We start from the raw sequence: 19,426 nt of genomic DNA, 5'->3' as shown, positions 1-19,426 counted from the left end.
TGATTTCAAGGACTGGAGGAGGTGAGTGGGAGGGGGGAGGACACTGCCCTCTTATACCCCAAGTGGCTCCTTCTCTAGAGATTCTGGATCCACACTCTTCTCGGTTGGAGGCTTGGGCCTGACTGATGCAAAGTGTGTCTGCTAGGTTGATGTCACCTCATAGATAGATTCAGGCCGAAGTGAAACTCTACCCCTCTCCCCACTGGTCAGCCTCAAAGCCTTGATTTATGCAGGACTTGCTGGATCCCTCTCATCCGATATGAGGGGTTTGGGCATGGCTGACAGGCCTCGCCTGTTTCCTGGACAAAATCCAAACCTGACTCCACCTCAGCTGCCCAGCCTGGTGGAACAGTATGTGGCCAAGTTCCTATCTAAATGCCGTCCTGTCTTTGAGAGATTACCACCCGGGGGGAGACTTCCCAAACTGTTCAGGGAAATTTTAAGATGTGTACAAGAATTACACATTTGCACATTGCAATTTCCCTTTGCAAACAATTCTTTTTAAACTACTCAGCAGTAAGTGGTTACTGAAGAATTTCCAGAACTCTTAATATGCTACTTGATTGTGAATCACCAAGAAGGGAGTTTAGCATGGAGCCATTTCCCACAATCACTTGCTCACTGAACATTTGTTCTCAGAGCACCAGGACTAGAGTTACCTGGATCCCAGCTTTTCTCTTTTTAGGGATGATAACAAACGTATTGACCCGTTTACCTGCAATTCCACATCCGGGAATTTAGCCTACATGTATGCACGAAGATGTTTACTGCAGGACCATTTGTAACACTGAAAAATTACAATAAGTTACAGTTGCACCCATTCATGTTATGCAGTTGTTAAAAAGAATGAGATCCATCTCTACTTACTAGTATGGAGAGATCTCAAAGACAGATAGTTTGGGGGGGGGGGGGGGGAACAAGGCACATAATCCCATTTGTTTAAAATTTGAAAGTATATAAATATTTCTATCTGTAACTACACGGGAAGGGGTTTGGATATACACTAGAGTTAAGTGAGGTTCCCTTGGGGGAGGAGAGTATTGGAAGGGATTAAAGGGGGATATATTCACTTTTGACACTCTTTAGAGCTACTTCTATACTATTTTATCACAACAGGCATATGATCATGGGCTGCTTGTATATCTTTAAATAAATAAATAAATAAAAATAACTAACTAACTTAGGATCTGCGTCTGGAAGGCAGACTCTAAGTCAAAGTAGCCTTATTATAATCTCTTAAAATTTAAAAGCCACCTCAAACTTGATCACTTTTTTCTGCTCAAAAATTTTTAAATAAATACTGCCATATAAGGGAGTTGAGGCCTGTACTCTCTCTGATCACTACCTACAAACTCTGGTTAAAAAGCAAAAGATTATGTCTTTAGGAGAATAAAAAACACAGAGAAAGAAAGGAAAAATATCTATAAATATTCCTTTTTAAAAAGGAGTAGGAAAAATTAGGGCCGTAACCTCCAATCTGCCTCTGCCTCTCCTCACCAAATCTTTCTAAGGTATGTCAAAAGGCTCTTTAAAAAAAAAGTTTTCTGAAAAGTACATATACTAATTCCCTGTTGGGTGGAAAAAGAAAAATAGAGATTGACTGCATGAAATAGCAACCCCAATGTCTCCCTTGGCCAGACATGGGAAGACTGGAGTGGAAAGGCTGGCCTCCCTTTCACCGCAGCTTCGTGCTCTTCAAGCCCCTCTCCTTACGCTGGTTATTTTCCTCACGGTAAGAGGTGTGACAGTGGCTGTTTTCCAGGGCAGTCCCAGAGTTGCCAGGCAGTCTGCCTCCAATCAGGCCAGGCAGGTGGGGCCCAGAGCTGGTGCAGCCAAGGTAAGCAGGACATCAGAGGGCTTTTTTCTGCCGAGGCAGGGAAGTTCAGTCCTCCTTCCTGCTGCCTCCCTAAAGGTGGCATCCACCGAATCAGCAAGTCGTGGCTGGGACTGCAGGCAGGCTTTGTGGTCTGGGAAACTGAGAGCTAGTGATTTCCCTAGTACCCAAGTCACTTCTCTCCCTGGCTGAGGGCTGTTTTTTAAAAGCATTAATTTATTATTTATATCCCACCTGTTTCCAAAAAGGATTCGTGGCGTATTCCAAAGTCGTACAGCACAAGACTGGTGGGTGGAAATTCACATAGCCTTGCTGAGGGCAGAACTTTCAAAATTTTAAGTGCATATACTGTTTTTCGTTTTGTTTTGTTTTGTTTTTGGCCGCGCTGTGCAGCATGCAGGATCTTAGTTCCCCAACCAGGGACTGAATCCGCACCCGCTGCAGTGGAAGCGCAGTCTTAACCACTAGACTGCCAGGGAAGTCCGTGCATATACTGTTTGATTCAGTAATTCCTTAATGGAATTCTAAAGGCACACTTGCACATGTGCAAAATAAATATATTATGTAAATATGTGTGCATGTACACATAAATATATATACATATAAAATGAAAGATATACACCAAAGATAATACACCTGTATATCCTCTAGGGATTAAAGAGGTAGGACTAAGAAAGATGAGTTTTCACATTCTGCACCCCAAATAAATTTTTTTTTTAATATTTTATTTATTTATTTATTTATTTTTGGCTGTGTTGAGTCTTCATTGCTGCGTGTGTGCTTTCTCTAGTTGCGGTGAGCAGGGGCTACTCTTCATTGTGGTGCGCGGGCTTCTCATTGCGGTGGCTTCTCTTGTTGCAGAGCATGGGCTCTAGGTGCGTGGGCTTCAGTAGTTGCAGCACGCAGGCTCAGTAGCTGTGGCTCGTGGGCTCTAGAGCGCAGCTTAGAAGTTGTGGCGCACGGGCTTAGCTGCTCTGTGGCATGTGGGATCTTGCTGGACCAGGGCTTGAACCTGTGTCCCCTGCATTGGCAGGCGGATTCTTAACCACTGAGCCACCAGGGAAGTCCCCCGATTTTTAAAATGTACTTACGCACTTTGTATCACTAAGTCTTAAAAGATTACTTTCTTTTTAGAGAAAGAATAATATAATAAACCTCCACGTAACCATCACCCAGCTTCTTCAGTTATCTACATTCAAAAGGTTCCTTCTTAAAAGTAGTACATCATGACGTTAAGAGCACAGGCTTTGCGGTTAGACAGAGCTAAGTTCCAGCCTCACTCTGCCACTTACCAGCTATGTGACTTTGGGCAGGTCATTTATGCCCTCTGAGCCTACGTTTTCTTATTTATAAGTCAGGCTAGTCACTGGTCTTTCCTAGGGTTGTAAAGAGGAGATGAGGGCTTCCCTGGTGGCGAGTCCTGGTCCGGGAAGATCCCACATGCCGTGGAGCAACTAAGCCCATGCGCCACAACTACTGAGCCTGCGCTCTAGAGCCCACTAGCCACAACTACTGAGACTGCGTGTCACAACTACTGAAGCCCACGCGGCTAGAGCCCGTGCTCCGCAACAAGAGAAGCCACCGCAATGAGAAGCCCGCACACCGCAACGAAGAGTAGCCCCTGCTCGCCACAACTAGAGAAAGCCTGTGGGCAGCAACGAAGACCCAACACAGCCAAAAATAAATAAATAAAATAAATTTTTAAGACAGGAGATGAAAACAGCAACGAAAAGCACTCTGCTGGCGCCAGGGAGAGTGTTTCATGAATGGTCGCTATGACAATACATTTAAGTGGCCTCTTCCTCCAGGACCCCTCCACTGAGGGCAGCCACCCTGGGCAGGGAGAAGCATGGAGCTGGATTGGAAAGTGCGGTGACCGAAAAGAACAGTCAAGTCAAGAGCAGAGAGGAAATGAGCTGGGGACCAAGGCTTGAGGAAGCAACAGACAGAGTCAAGTAGAAGCCATAAGAAAACCCAGGAGAGGGAGTCTTAGGACAAGGCCCAAGCCAAAAAGTAAGTGGGGTTATTTTTCACTAATATAAGTGGTTAGCAACAAACAAAACTAAGACTCTTGGGCCAGAGTACCGCAGTGAGGTGCCTACCATCTCAGGTTGCTAGAGAGCAGAGGCCTGCCCACTCCACACCTCTGTGCTTCACCTCTGTTCTGCCTTGACCCCTCACCATTGCTATGGCAACAGGCTTTCCAGTAAATGTTGGAAAAACTCATCTCTCTTCCTCTATGGGGAGTGGAGGGGCATGGGGTACTAAGTATGGAGAAAGGTCCGACACACCGGCTCCAGCTAACTGGGAGCCTGATTTCCTTAGTGAGATTAAGATCTGGACCCAAGAGTGGTTTAACCCAACCCCTCGCACTTGGCCCAAGATCTTCTGTCAGACAATTTTCCTCCCTGCGAGTCCTTAGAGCAGGGCTTCTTCAGGTCTCTTCCCCATTTGGCAGCTCATGGGAAGCTACTTGAAATAGTAACAGCCAAGTCTAAATTAGTAAAGAACTCCAGTTATGGGTGGGTTCAAGCTAAGAATGAGGCTCTGTGGGCCTCCTGGCTTATTTGGGCCCTGAGAACAGACTCCATCCACACATGCTTCATTCTTGGAGCTGAGCGCTGAATTCTGCCCTTCAAGGGATAACTGAGGGAGGTAGGCCAAGCTCTCCGTCCCATTCCCCAAACCAGCAGCCTCCATTCCTGCTTGGAGAAACACAGCACATGGCATCAGCGGGGAGTGGAAGGCTGGAGAGAATAATGATTAAGAGCAAGAGTACTGATGTAAAACCTCAGTTCTGCCTTTTGCTGGCTGTGTGGTCTTCGGCAAGTTGCCTCACCTCTTAAAGGTGAGTACCAGCTGGTTTGTTGAAGATTAAACAGAGATAACATCTGTAAAACTGCTTGGCCTTGTGCCTGGCCCATTTCAAAGGCTCAATAAAAGATATCTGTAATTATTATTCTTATAGCCTTAGAAAGATCATGGGCTTTGCAGACAAATAGACTGGGTTTGAATCCTGGCTTGATCATTTACTGACTAGCCTGGGGTAAATTACTAAAGTTTTTTGAGCTTCATGTTCCTCAGCTATAAAACGTGATGGATAAATTATAGGAAAAAAAAAAATCCTTCCTGCTCTTTCTGCCCCTTCCCTTGTCAACACTGACAACACATCAGAAAAGGAGAAAGCAGAGAAAACCGTCCCGTGGCTAAGTCTGTCCACAGGCTATCGTGGAAGCTGAGGGGAAAACGGGAGGGAAGGCAGCAGGCTCAGTGTGCCTTGGAAGTGAAAGTGTCATGGCCTGGTGTTCCAGTGAAAGTGGAAACAAAACAACTGTTTATTTTTTCTTGAATGCGCTGCTGGTTGAAATGGCCGTGCAGCATTTAACAAAACTCCGTTCCCTTAACCAAACATCCTGGTAAAAAGAAAAGAAAGCTCCCAGATTCATCACGGAAGAACCCTTAGCAGCCAAGAGAACCCCTGGGTTTCCCTCTTCCCACCCCATCACGTCACTTCTTTGCAATCAAGTTCAAACTCAATCCCGACACAGAGTGTCACTGCAAATTGTTTATTAAAACACAAAGCAATGGACAGTGAAAAACATCCTGATTTTTTTACTTTTTGGTGGGAGTAGGGTGGGGCATGGAAGGGGTAGGGACAGATGGAGACAGCCCAGAAGGAAAGAGCTCTATCCACCCCTACAGCTTTCCCGGGCCAGCCAGGTTCAAAGCCCCTCAATCACATCTCACTGTGTCGCTGGAAATGCGTGTTGTGGCTACAGACAGAGAGTAGGTCTGGCCTGTGCAGGGAGAGGATGGGAACCTAGAGTAGGAGCTACGGGGGCTACTAAGAACTTGACACTATCGTCCAGTACTTGGTACAGAATAGAGCAGGCAGGCCCGATCTAGAGGGGCGGGGTTGGTTACCTGACGAGCCAGGTTAGGCCAGTAGTGGTTGAAGAGGCTGCCCTGAGCTCTGAATGGGCAGCTGGTCCAAGCGTGGGAGAATTTGGTGGAAGGAAAATCCAAGGAGGGAACTAATCCAGGGTCAAATTTCTTTTCATTCCCTGGATCATGACATACCAGGGAAGACAGGAGTCAAGGATGTCTCATTCCTGGTTCTGCCATAATGCCTCTCCCTGCCAACTCTCCCCTCCCACCTGGCAACTCAACCCTCCTTTCCCGACAGTTGTCCTTTGAAAGGACGGAAAGCACACTTCAGATTGTTGTTGTTTTTCCTCGTACTGAAATAAAGCCCCGAAGCTCAAAATAGAGGTGAGAATGGAGTTCTGCTTTTCCTGGTGCTACGTGCTCCCCTCTCACAAGACTGCCTGGATGCAAGAGGTGCCAGGGCCCTCTTTGCCAACTCCAGCAGGCACTACTGTTTCCCAGGCTGCCAGCACAATCCTGGCTCCTTGTTTTTATACTCCTGGGGGGGTGGGGAGGGGGGAACCCGTCCCAAGAGATCCATCCTGCTCTTTTCCTGCCAACCCAGCCAGGCCCCAAATCATCTGCCCTTATCCAAATGATTTGGCAGCCTACAGCCAGCTCGCCAAAGGCAGCTGGGCAAGGACAAACCAGATCGGCAGCAAGCCACCCATGTACAGGGAAGAAACCGCCCTCACTGGGAAGCGGACCCATTGGTGCCTAGTCTTGTAACAAAATGAGGAAACCTAGCCCTCTTGCCCCAGGAGAGGTATAAATACAGAAAGAGTCCTAGCTTGGACTGAAAGGGAAAAATTACTCTGATCTCTCCGAAGCTTGAACGTGAAGCCTTCTTTGCAATTTTCTTAGAGCTCTTTGATCCCTAATTACATCTTCCCATAGAAGAAAAGCAGATTCCTTCTCTGGTTTCTGAACCGATCCTGGGTGTTTCTGGTTCTGCTTCTGCACCATCACTTAGCCTCGCCCCAGGCTCCTTCCCCAGGGGCCACAGCGGAAGGAGGCCCAAAGCTTACCCTCCCTCCCCAACTTGTTTTTTTAAAACAGGAGCATCTATTCGTCTCTCACTCTGGAAAGCTCACCTGCTCTTCTAGGTCCTTTTGGAGAGGCATGGAGGACAGTATTAATGTTGCCACTTGATGCCATTAAGGCTCCTCGAGGCAAGAAGACACCTGAATTAGGTCAGAGCCAGCCAGCAAAGGGGAGGGGGAGGAAGGGACCGTGAGACCCCCTGCCCAGACCTGAATCTAGAGGGAACGCCCACCCTGGCTCAGAGCAGGAGAGGACAAGGCACTGTGCTGACCGGGTAGGTCCTTCCCCAATCCCCAGGGAGGGTCGAGAACCTGCTGATTCTCCCCCTGTGCTTCCCAAGGTGAGCCAATTTCTAGGGAAAGGAATATAAGTGCTAGGAAAGGGAAAATACTGCTGCTGTTTTCTGAAGTTCAACTGAGATTCTAGAAGCCATGGCCAGGCCTTCTCAGGAGAGGGCAGAGGCAGGATATGGAGGAAGAGAAATTCCTTAAAACAGAAGCTTCTCCAAAAAGAAAAGAAGTCAAATCACAATTCTAAAACTAGATTAAACAGTTCCCAGGCAAAGAAAGGGGGCGGTAAACTTAACTCAAACTTCACCCCATCTCTTCCAAGCCTAAGTGACCTCTACTGTGATCCTCCAATCAGGCCAGTATCTCTTAGGCAAACAGTGGGAACAAGAAAACAAGATCACACTCTCAAATCAAAAGGTCGGCCTGCAGGCCCTGTGGTCCTCCTGCAAGTCTGACACCACTGACACAAAGAGAACCACCTTTCAAGTCACCAGAACGTAAGGTAAACACTGAGCAGCTTCTCCTCGATAGTGGAGGCTTTTTTAGAAAAACGTATCTGGTTTAGGGGACATGGGTCCCAAAGATTGTTTCCTGGCATGATGTTCCCGTCTGCATGAGTGAAGCCCCCAAAAAGTCTGATTAGAGGCCAGTTGGTCCCTGACCCAAATCAGGGGTACACTGCAGACTCTCAGCCCACCTCCCTCAGACATCTTTGCCCAGCCCACCTGGAAAATGAACCCAAGCCACACTTCTGGCAACAAGAGTTTCACCTTGGCTGTCTGCTCTTGGCTTTGGCCAGCTGGGCTCAGGAAGATCTAAAACCCTAGGACGAGTGTGGACCCAGTAGAAGAGCCCAGGCCTCTCCTTCCCCACGCCTAACGGGCGTGACTTCTCACCTCCCCAACCCCAGCCAGACTCCCCTACAGCGCAGCCTCTCAGCCCCTAGCACCAGCTCACGATACAGACGTGGGGACAAACAGTGCAAAAAGCAAAAGATGAACAACAGAGTGATTCTTGATATACACAATACAAAAATAAAAATAAAGAGTACCCCATCCCCACCCCTTTAACCCAAACTTCATGTACCTATATCACCTTGAAAGAGCCAAAAAAAAAAAAAAAAAAAACTTTCAAGTTCAGCATCACTAGCCAACCGTAACCAGCCCTGGTCAGCTCTGTGAGCTGGGTGTGCTTGGCTCCAGGGGACTCTACCCCAGCCCCCCCCATACTTCTTCCTGTTTCCTCACTTCCCCTTTAGTTTTTGTGAGCCACAGAAAGATGTTCCTTCCTTTCAGACACAACCAAAGAGGAAAGTGCCCGTCCCTATCCCTGAGCTCAGGGGGAAAGGGTGGGCTGGGAAACAGAGGCAGAAGCAAAGCTGCTTGGCTTACAGTACCGTTAGGAAATGGCCCCAGGAGCCAGGGTTTCCTTCTGAGACTCTGAGTCACCGAAGGGAAGGGTTGAGGTGAGGAGGCGGGGAGCCCTCCTTCCTCAGAGAGACCCAGGCAAACTAATGAACAAGGCAAAATGGAGGCAGCAAGTCCTCCCGCATCCTGTTTACTCCACTGGCAGTAGCCTACGGCTTTGGAGAGTTGTGACGGAATGGGACTCGAAGCCCCTGTCAGAAGCCCAATTAACAGTCAGGATGTCCACTGCCCAGGCAGGTGGTGCCCAGGACCAAGGCTTCAGGACATCATCCTGTAACGCAGGGAGCTTCATGAAGCACTCCAGAAGTGTGCCTCCAATTATAGCTTCAGGCCGCAGCTGTCCAGCTGCCTGACTCAGTACCCAAGTATCGAGGCCTAAGTCACAGCTGAAATAAAGGGCTACGACTCTCAAAGAACTAAATGCTGACCTGGAGTAATTCATTAAGAACCAAAACCCAGGACATGGGCCCAAGGGCTACTTACTTTGTCACATAATGAGCAGTTCAAATATATGGAGCTCTTAGAAAACATATCCAAAGAGACAAACTCAAAATTAAACGCATTCTAAAAAGACGGGCCTGGCCTGAGATTCTATGCTGCTCCAGCCCAAGCATAAGCTAATCCTGCGGCTTTCCATCCACAAAATTCCTTGTAGCTTGGCTGGGTCCTCCCTCATTGCTCCCCTAACTGGGAAAAGGATGACAGGGACCAGAAAGGAGAGGAACAGGGAAGTCTCATTTCCTGCAGAAATTTTCCCAGGGAATTCAAGACAGACACTTAGAGGCTAAGGGTGGCTTCAGAGCTGCCAGGACTATGGCTGACTGGCAATCTTTCAGCCCCGTCACATCAAGAACCTGGCTGAGACTTGGACAAGGAAATGAAAGGACAAAAAGGGCACGCTATTAAGGTCAGTGAGAGGCGTCACTGGGCCAGATACAGACAATCAGTCTAGCTCCTTGGGGCAGCTCTAGGCTTAAACCAAAACTGGTTGAACCGTGACATGGAAGGATGTGGGAATAAATGAACATCAGGTACTAGATACTCTCAACAGTGGTCAGTCACTTAGTAGGGCTCAAGTCTCCGAGGTTGCTCTTAAGTTATGCTAACATAAGCCTTTTCTGATCCAAAGACCAGAAGAGACTTTTAAGGTCAAGTGTTCTGTTGCTGCAGGCTGGAAAGCATCCCTGTCCCCTGGCAGCAAGACCCTACAAAGGGGCCAATAAAAGAACTGCTGGGTCAGGTCCTCCTGGCTGCTGGCTCAGAGATCCAGGGAGGGAGGTACCAGTAAGGTGAGGTGGTGGAGGATAAGACATTCAAGCAGAGGGAACCCCAAATCCCTATGTCTCCTTCCCTTCTTGGCAATAACTTAGCAGGATGGTTGAGAGAGAGATTTCAAATGAGCCAGGTTCAGAAAAAAAGAGAGAGAGAGAGGAAATCAAGTCCCCAACAGGCACTGAAATCAAAATGATTTGTTTGTGGTAAGAAGTCAGAGGCAACTTGAGGACCTGATATAAACTAATCGTCTCGGATACCAGACAGTTCTCTAACTGGCACATGTCAGGGAGACAAGCAATGACAAAGCTCAAACACTTAAGGTGGAACCATCATTGGGCTAAAACCAGAAAGGCTTCCAAGTAAGGAAGTATCTACTTTTCTTTCTTCTTTTTAATCCCCCTTCCGTTTTCATCTTTATCATACAAATTATACACCTTCACACACACACACACACACACACACACACACACACACACAAACCACACACACTTTGAATCCCAGGACATCTGAAAACTTATCTGGACATAACTTCAGAACATACCCAACTCCCAGCGCTAGTCTTCTCAGGTAAGAAGATGACATTTCCCTGCTGTTAATTTCTAACCTAAAAAAAGGAACCGTGTCTGCTCTGAGTTCAGAGTCCTTTCCACTGCGTTTACGGACGAAGACCCTGGACCAGGTAGGATCCAGTTTACCCTACGTACCCTGGAGAGGAAAGAGACGGCTGGGGGCCACCACAAAGAGAGAACTAGGACTGGAGCAGGTCTAGGACCAGGTGGTGGATGAGGGCTGCTCTCTACTCACTCCGCCTCTTTTCATCTCCTTTAATTGTGTGTGTGTGTGTGTGTGTGTGTGTGTGTGTGTGTGTGTTTCGTTTGTTTGTTTTTGTTAATCACGGTAAAAAATACAGAAACCCAAACCAACATGTTTGGTTTCTTTCCCACACCCCTCCACCTGTTCAGGATGGTGATTTGTTCTCACAACCGGCAGAGGCAGAAGAGGGTTGGAATGAAGACTCCGAAGGCCACCAGGATGGGAAACATGAGGCTGCTGTTGTCCGAGGCATAGGGGTTGGGCGTGCGGGGGCCCGACTGCACCCGGTTCTTATTGGTCTGTCTTTTGAGATTAGACCCTTCATCGTATTCTTCCTCCTCCTCCTCCTCTTCTTTCTTCTCCAGTCCTGGATGAGGCTGCAGCTTTGGTACATCTGACGCAAGAAGAAGAACACTTTTTAAGTAGGACCCATGGCATTTAAGTGAGGCCCTTAAGGACAGTAAATGAGTCACAGTAAAGAGACCCTGTGACCTAAGCAGGATCCACAGGAAGAAGCAGAAACAGTTTTCAGCCTAGAGAACAGCAGATTGCTGCAAACATTTGTCTTCTTTAGATTTAACTAAAACGTAGTAAAAGCCCTGAGCACAGACAGGTTCACTATCTCCCCTTCCTGTCCTACTTCTTCAGAGCCCAGAAAGAACCAGATTGGACAAGGACAATGACCCGACACCCAAAGATTAACCTTTTCAAACCTCTCCTCCTCCCTCCTACCATCCCACATTTCCTTTTGATTCACACAGCAGTCAAGGAAAAGCTGGTCCACAGAGTTGTGGGTTCTCAGCACACACTACTCCTCTGTTCTCTGTCCCCTCCTGAGGGACTCTGGCTACAAATCAGTTTGGTGGCAAGACATCCTCTGGGATGTCAAAACAATAGGATGCGAGCCTCGGTGCATCCAGGATGAGGTGGGGAAAGGCACAGAGGTGGGATGGGGGAGAAAAGTCACTAAGACAGAAACCTTCTCTGCAAAAATCAGCCTGGGAAAGCTGGCAGCCAGGACCCTCAACCCTGAGAAAGAGATGTACTCTCAGGCTGGATCCCAAGGACAGGGAGACATTAATAAATGAAGTTTTGCTCAGTGCAGCCCAGCAATGCTGCACTCTCTTGGAGCACACCAAAACACTCAAGGACCCTTCCTTCTGCCTTTTTCTTCTTTCTGCCCCCAGGACACAGATGTCAAAGAAACAGAATAAGGATGAGTTCTAGGCAATTCCAAATGACTACAAGGCTCAGGGCACACCATAGGTAACATTATTAATCCCAATTTACAGTAGGGTTAAAGGATTTTGTCCAAAACCAATCCGCTGATTAACTGGCGGCAGCAAGATGTGAACACAGATCTTACTCAGAAGCTTATGGCTAGCACCATGCTACACTTCACCCCCGGCCACCGGACTCTGGGTTCTCCACAATCTGGCTTTAAGTATTAGTGTTTTCAAAAGAGCGATCAGCTCAACCATCCCCCAAGGGCCTCCTCAATCATATCCTTCAGACCACGTCAAAAAGCAGATCAGAAACACAACTTACCATCCACTGTCCCAGCCATGATGTAGAGTGCACAGACTTTGGGATTGTCATAGTATCCCTAGGAAATGGAAAACAGCGGTCAACCCCACACAGCAGCAAACATCCCCCCTGCACCCATCCTTCTGAGCTCGTCCTCAGCTGTGAGGGCAGAGTAGGAGCGTTACCTTGACAAACTCGATGTAGAGTTTCCCTGTGAAGGTGGACACCTCCCCCTGGACACTCAGCTTCCCCTTTCTGATGCTCATCGGGATGATTTCATCATGAGCTGTACTGTGCCCAACGCGATCAAAGATATCCAAGTCCTTCACCACAACATGGCCATTCAATCGCACATCAAATACCTGCCAAGATGAGAAAAGGAGACAATGTCAAAACCACCCACTTCACACCCCTTTGCCAGTTGGACATCAGGTACCTGCCTGGGCTTCAAGTTCAAAAGTAATTCAAGGAATGACAGGACTGGATATACTCCAGGGTGGCTAGAGTCCTTCACCTGAGCCAAATCAAAGCCATGTTCCTTCACTGTCAAGGTCGCACACTGGCCGTAGGGAACAAAGAATACAAACAAAAAGCTCAACATGGAAAGAAGGAAATTCAGAGGAAGGGACAGGAAAAGAACAGGGCTAAAAACAAGAAGGTGCTGACAACCAAGAAGGGAGAGGCTATAACCAGGAGGGCCTTAAGAGGATTAGTTAGTGGCCAAGAACTAGGATTCTGGCGTAGCCTTCTGTCACCAACCCCGAGGCAAGTTCAGTCATGTAGTAATGGGACACAGCTGGGCCAAAGGAATCCAGCTTTGGGAGTTCCCTGGTGGCCTAGTGGTTAGGATTCTGGGCTTTCACTGCCATGGCCCGGGTTTGATCCCTGGTCGCAGAACTGAGATCCCGCAGGCCGCATGGTACGGCCTTTAAAAAAATAAAAAAATAAAAAAAATCCAGCTTTTCCTCAAAGCTCATCTGTTCCTCCCTTCTGCGAAAGCGTCTCACACTCTCTGGTCCTTAGCAGAGGGCTATCCGAAAGTGGTAACGTCCCACTGGTCAAGCAGGGGCCTGACCAGGCCTCACCTTCTGCTGGGACTGTGCAAAGTAGACCTCGGCAAATTTCAACACCAGTACGTAGTCCCCCTCCTCCTTGATGGGCACTTCGTAGCCAAAGGTCTCCTCATTGTACCGCTCTGTTTGATACAGGATCTGGTCTTCGGGGTTGGAACGCAGGATTGGCAGTTTCATGCCATAGTCAGAGGCTGGGCACAAAAGACAAAGAGAAACCATGTCAGAGGCAAAACACAAAAGAAGAGTGGAGACCCCAGAACCACCAGAGGCATTTCCAGAGCAATGCTAATAACCCTCCCAGGGGAAGGGGCCACCCCCATTGCACCTGGCTCTAAAGAGACCAGCCACAAAGGCAAGAATCAGATACCCGTTACCAAGGAAGAGTAAAATGAAAGAAACAAAGCACTAATCACCCCAAGAAGCTCCCATAACCCTCATAGCAGAACTTTTTGAAAGCATGTGAAAATGACTTTTCCCCAGCTATATCCAGAGTGATGGGAAGGGAACAAGTCTAACTCATTACTAGAACAAAGCACTATGCTACAGCTGCTGGGCTCCCTGGTGAGGGAGAGCTTCAGAGAAACCTCATAAAACCAGGGGGATGGCCAGGAACACCGCAAGACAATTAAGTTCAAAGAATGTTTTTTTCTTCTCATTCAGAAAAACTCAGTCTAAATAAAAAACAGGATATCTGTTAGGAAAGTCATTCTTCATTGTCTTTACTACAAATAAGATACCAGCTTTAGCTGCTTTTTATAATTATTTCATTCAGAAAGTTCCAAGGCTGGTCAAAAGAAATATGTTCATTAAAAAAAGGACGTGATGCTCTCTAATTTCCTTTGGGTCCAAACATCTTACTTCCCACAGACTCATAGAACTCAACCTCAGGCAGGCTCTTGAACTTTCCCCCAGACAAACCGAAAGGAAAAAAAGCTCCTACTATATCCCCAGCACCTGACACAGGCCCTGGCGCATACGTAGGCACTCAATATGATTCGCTGACCGCTGACCGAACAAATGGCAACAAAGGAGGTGCCTGCAGAGCAGTCAAGCCATGCACTCCTCTCCATAGGAGGAGAGGCCTTAAGCAAATCAGAGGTAGCAGTGTCTCTCTCACACTATCTCCCCAAACCCTAGCAGGGAAAGAAAATGTGCCACGGTCCTACTGGCACCTCTGGCCTAAGATGCCCAGGTCCAGAGGGAGCCACCTTTCCTATTTCTGACAGACAAGGAATAAGGTGGGGTAATAGTAAAAAGTTCTTACTTGGGTGGGTATCAGAAGAGCCAAAAACCTCTGTTGCCCTCAGCCTGCCCCCAGTCTTAGTAGGAGACGGGTCTGTACATGTTTTTCTTTCCCCCACGTTACAAACTATACCCAGGTCTTTCCTCAAATATAAGATTCCACACTCCAGCCCCAGAGATGACTAGCTATGCTTTCCAGGGCTCCATCAATCTATTGATACTTTCCAAACCGCAGACTTAGCAGTGATTTCAGTACATGGGCCTAGTCTCTCCTCCACCTTGGAGGAGAAGTCTTGGAATTAAGATTTTAAGACCATCTTCCAATCTCACACGGTGACTCTGAAGACATCTGGCACCTTGATCCTTTGGGTGACGTTTGAGAGCGGTCATCCCGGGAGCTTTATCTTCTGAATCTCCAAGGGAGAGGATCTTTTATCTCTAAGGGAGGTAAAAGAGTAACTAAAAGATCCAATGGCTAAGGTCAAGCCCTCGGAAAAATAAACAGAAGTGTTAACAGTTCCTGTAAGTGAAGGGCAGCGGGGAGATCAGATGGACCGATGAGACAATGAACAGGAAACTCATTGCACTTTTGTCTCCAGACATTTTTTTCTTCCTATTTCTCCTCGAGAAATCAAAGAGGGGGGGGGGGGGTCTGAGTAGCACTGCAAAGGATGTACTGCCAACTGCCCCAGCTCTGTCCCAGGCTCAGACCACAAACCTGCAAAGATTAAAAGATTGCCAGTCCTCTTCCAACTGAGTTCTAAGAATCTCCCTCTTCCCCAAGGACCGTGATCCATACAAATTTGGAACGGTCACTAGATTTGCTTTTCAGAGACACAGAAAAGTTGTGCATGTGTGGAGAATCATTTTTCCCCCTTTCCAGCATGGAAAAAGTGAGAAACCGACGGTAATGTAATCTGTGGCACTCTCAGTTCCACGGCTATGAAAACTCAGCCATGTGAGCAAAAAACTACTTAATCTTGGAATTACCTTTAAATATTTTCCCAAGTGGCTTTCCCACGAGATTTGCCACAGGCAAAGTTTTGCCCAAGTCCCAAAAGAGACAATAGCAAAAAGGACTTTTTCTCCCCTCACCACGCCCCGGAGCCTTTATGCATTCACAGCTAAGTTTCTCTTGACATACAGTGTAAACACGCAGCACACCACTGCAGCTGGCACGACATGGTTCAGATAGTTAACCAAAGAAGGAGGGGGACCAAAGGGCCCACACTATGTCCACAGCTTTTTAGCTCTAGACAATGGAGTCACCAGGTTACTTGAAAAATTCAGCCCAGGTTTGAAGGTAAGATGGGCCTGGATTTGAATCCTGCCTCTGCAACCTACTATGTGATGTGGAACAAGTTGTCTTCTCTAGGTGTTTTCTCACCTGGAAAATGGGGTATCACCTATCTAAATTCTCTACCAGTGAACTGCTCCTAGGAGGGCCTGCAAACAAAGCCTGCCCCTTATGTGGCAGTATAGGAAGAGAATTCTAAGCAAATTCCTTGGCCTTAAGCAAATCAGAGGTAGCAGTGTCTCTCTCACACTATCTTTTCAAGCTCTTATCTCCCCAAAGCCAAATCCTTCCCCAGCCAAAAGGAAAGGGTCTTCGTTAGGTCTACAGAATTAGTCATCCGATGGGCTCAGGCCCCTGGCCAGCTTTTTTCCTCTCCAGAGCCACATTCTGCTCCACTTTTAATTCCATGTAAAAGGTCACTGAGCAAAGAAAAAGATAGAGACACTTTAACCTACTCTGGACAGGAGAACTTTCAGACTCGTGTCACTGATTTCAAAAGCATGACAAGTTTTATGAAGAAGGAAAACAAGGCTCAGAGAGGGAAAGCGAATACTTCAAGGTCATACAAATGACTAGCGGGCATCCTTCTATGAAGAGGAAATATCTCCTAAAACCAAGCCAAGTTCAATGCCCTCAAGCCAAATAACCAGGTCTTTTCCACCACAGAGTCAAGAGGAACCCAGAAAGAGCAAGTTAAAAAGAACCTGGAATGCAGAGCATGCCAAAATCCCACACAGACCGCTTCTGAATCACTCTCGGTGGTGGTACCTCCATCTGCTGAAGCACACAGGTTGAAAAAAGCCTTTCCCAGGCTGTCAGCATCTTCTATGAGCACTAACTATCCTCAAGGCAGAAATGAAATTCAATAAACATTATGAAGTGCCTTTGAAAGCAAAAGCCACTAGGTGCCCTGGGCCACTCACAGTTACGAGAATGCTGAACTACAAAGACGCTATAGAGAAACAGCAAGTTCAGTAGCAGGCCAAACTCTTATCTGGATTAACTTGCCAACAAATACCTGAATTCATTCAACATAAAAATGGACTTTCCTCGCGTGCTGGAAACAATATCACAGGCATGTGGGAAAGAAAGACGCACAGCTCCTACCGCAATTAGTATAATTAGCTGCACGAGGCAAGGGTCTCCAAATACCTGGCAACCCTTACCCAAACAGTGCCAGAGAAGGGCAGGCAGAGGGAACCGCTGCACCACCCTTGGCGGTGCTGACTCCTTCGCACAGAAAGAAACTAGAGAGCTGCCTTCTGAGAGAGGAAGATAAATCACTTCTCAGCCCCAGACCTAAAGCCAGCAAAATGCTACTCTCAGGAGCCCTCCAAGTGCAATGTTGCAACTGGCTGGTCCAAGCTACAACAGCCTACAAGCCGACAACCGCCCTCTACTCTCCATCCACGCCTTAATACTGCTACAATTCATACCCAAATGGACCGCCAGAGTGGAGCAGGGAACCTCCCTTTATGGAGTGGCAGGGTCTGAGACAGGACTCCAGTACACATGAGCTTTGGTAATTTGGTAAGTCGCATACTTTTACCTGCTACAATAAACTCTTCCAAAGGAACTGCGACCATGAGCCTATTACAGAGAGCCTGGCTGACCGCTGACCAGACCAAAAAAAAAAAAAAAAAACCAAACCCACCGGCACCAGCAAATTAAAACCAGGATTTCTGAATAAGGGGAGTAGCTGGGGACTAAGCCTGTGTGGTCTTAGCTCCCTCCTCTGCACAACGGACCAAAGAGGATAATGTAACCTATGTAAAGCCTGGTATCTGTTAAGTGAAAGGAACCATCTGCACACTGTCTCACCATGGCTATCTCTAGAGGCAAAGTCCACAAACGGTCTCCTTCCTCCCTGCCCACACCCATGAAGAAAGAGGAAGGGTCCAGGATGGAGATAGCAATGACCTCCTGCTATTAAGTCTGGCTTTGGCTGCTGTTACAGCTGCTAGAGACCAGGGCCCTGACTCAGCTGAACCCAGGCTACTGAGACCTACATGCCAGGGCTAAATAAATTCCAGAGCTAAAGACAAACATAGTGCTTCAGAAAACAGCTCTGTGTCCCAACACCCTGACATGTATGGAAGCAATAAACTCCCCAATATAACAAACTCCAGGACACTGCAATTAACTTGGTTGGAAGAACTAAGTTAAACCCTTTAGGAAAGGCAAGAGCCAAATCTGGCATCGTGGAAAAAAGAGTGAGAAAGTCTGTCTCCTACTTTTCTGGAGATGGCATATTGCCAATCTGGCAAGCCTCTGAACCCAGCATACGGCATAAATCTCCTTCCAACACATGAAGCGAGGAACTTCCTTCTTAATCCTGTTTTCCAATCCTACTAACAGAAGAAACAGAGTCTAGAGCAGATTTTCGCAAAGAGTGGTCTGCAGATGTCCTACATCAGAAGCCCTGGGTGCAGAAACCTGGGTTTAATCTACAGGTCTGGAATTTGTATTTTTAACCAGCTCCCGTGGCAGTTCTTACACTAACTTTGAGAACTGTGCAGCTCTGTCAAAACTACTGCTGCTCAATCAATTAAGTCAAAATCATTTTTCCCATAAGCTGGAATCACACCTCTCAGGACCACTTAGGGTAGGTTCTCCGCACTCGCAGACGAAATATTCAGACCTTACGCTGGCTGACCCAGCTGACACACCACCAGCCCCCTGTGCAGTATGGTTTCGACATAACCGCCCTCTGGGAAGGGCCTGCAGCTTCTACTTTTATGCACACACATGCCCCGCTCCAAAGGGGGTTGGGGGAGGAGGCTACAATCAAACTTTCCTGGCCCATCCTCTTCCAAGATTCCTTTCCATTCTGGCTAAGAATCAAGCCCCGCTCCTGCAGAGAGGGTAAAGAAAGCGGCCCATTTCTGGGTCGGCAGGAATATACCAGAAACTGAGTTGAAAGGCGAGCAGAACCTCCGGGTCAGGGACAGCGATAACCGAAAAACCCGTGAGGCCTCAAGGTGGCAAGAGGCCGCCCTCGTCTTTACTTTCCTAGCTTGGGTGGAGGTGAGGGGTTAAGAAAATGCAGGATGCGAGGTCCAAATATCACTTCTTGCCAACTCTCTGCCTCGACGGCTCTAGGTAGCTTCGAGCCAGTGCCAGGCTCTCGGCTCTGATCGGGTTCCCGAGAAAACCGTAGAGAGAAACTTCGCTCCAGAGACGTGGCCCCAGGGTCGAGGAAGGGGCTCGGGGCCCGCAGCCCTCGGCGCGCTGCGCCGGGCACGGCAGGCCCGGGATCCGGCGGCCCAGCCGAGGGGCTCTCACCTCGGCCCACTCGGCCTTCCAAAGGGTCCTTGCGAAAGTGGATGCCGTGCACGTCCACATGCGCCTCTCCGCCGGCGTTGACGGCCCAAATCACGCTCTCGGGCAGCCCGGCCCCAGCCGAGCCCACCACGCCGAGCCCCGGTCCCCGGAGCGCCGGCAGCAGCAGCAGCAGCAGCAGTCGCCTGAGCGCCACGGCGGCTCCCTCAACCGCCCGGGCGCCCAGCATGGCGGCCTCCACAGCGGGGGGCAGCCTCCGCCGAGCCTTGTCCTCAGCCCCGCCAGGCCGCCCCGGACTCAGAAAAACAGCGCCACGGCACGCTGTGCCTCAGCCGCCGGAGACATAGCGCTCTCAGGCCTACTGCTCAGCCACGGGTGCCACCTCCCACCTCAGG

General features: G+C 48.3%; 1 protein-coding gene across 1 annotated transcript; it reads right to left on the bottom strand.

Moving 5' to 3' along the window:
- Positions 1–5,379: 5,379 nt before the first annotated feature.
- Positions 5,380–19,426, bottom strand: MLEC (malectin). The gene is made up of 5 exons (XM_036874823.1): positions 19,035–19,426; positions 13,223–13,401; positions 12,323–12,499; positions 12,159–12,216; positions 5,380–11,004 (listed from the first exon to the last, which is right to left on the bottom strand). Exons 1-5 carry the CDS (start codon positions 19,258–19,260, stop codon positions 10,775–10,777), a joined length of 870 nt encoding a protein of 289 aa, XP_036730718.1. The 5' UTR covers positions 19,261–19,426; the 3' UTR covers positions 5,380–10,774.

The sequence above is a fragment of the Balaenoptera musculus genome, chromosome 14 (genome assembly GCF_009873245.2).
Source record: "Balaenoptera musculus isolate JJ_BM4_2016_0621 chromosome 14, mBalMus1.pri.v3, whole genome shotgun sequence".
Classification (NCBI taxonomy): Eukaryota; Metazoa; Chordata; class Mammalia; order Artiodactyla; family Balaenopteridae; genus Balaenoptera; species Balaenoptera musculus.
This window is presented reverse-complemented; position numbering and strand designations above follow the sequence as displayed.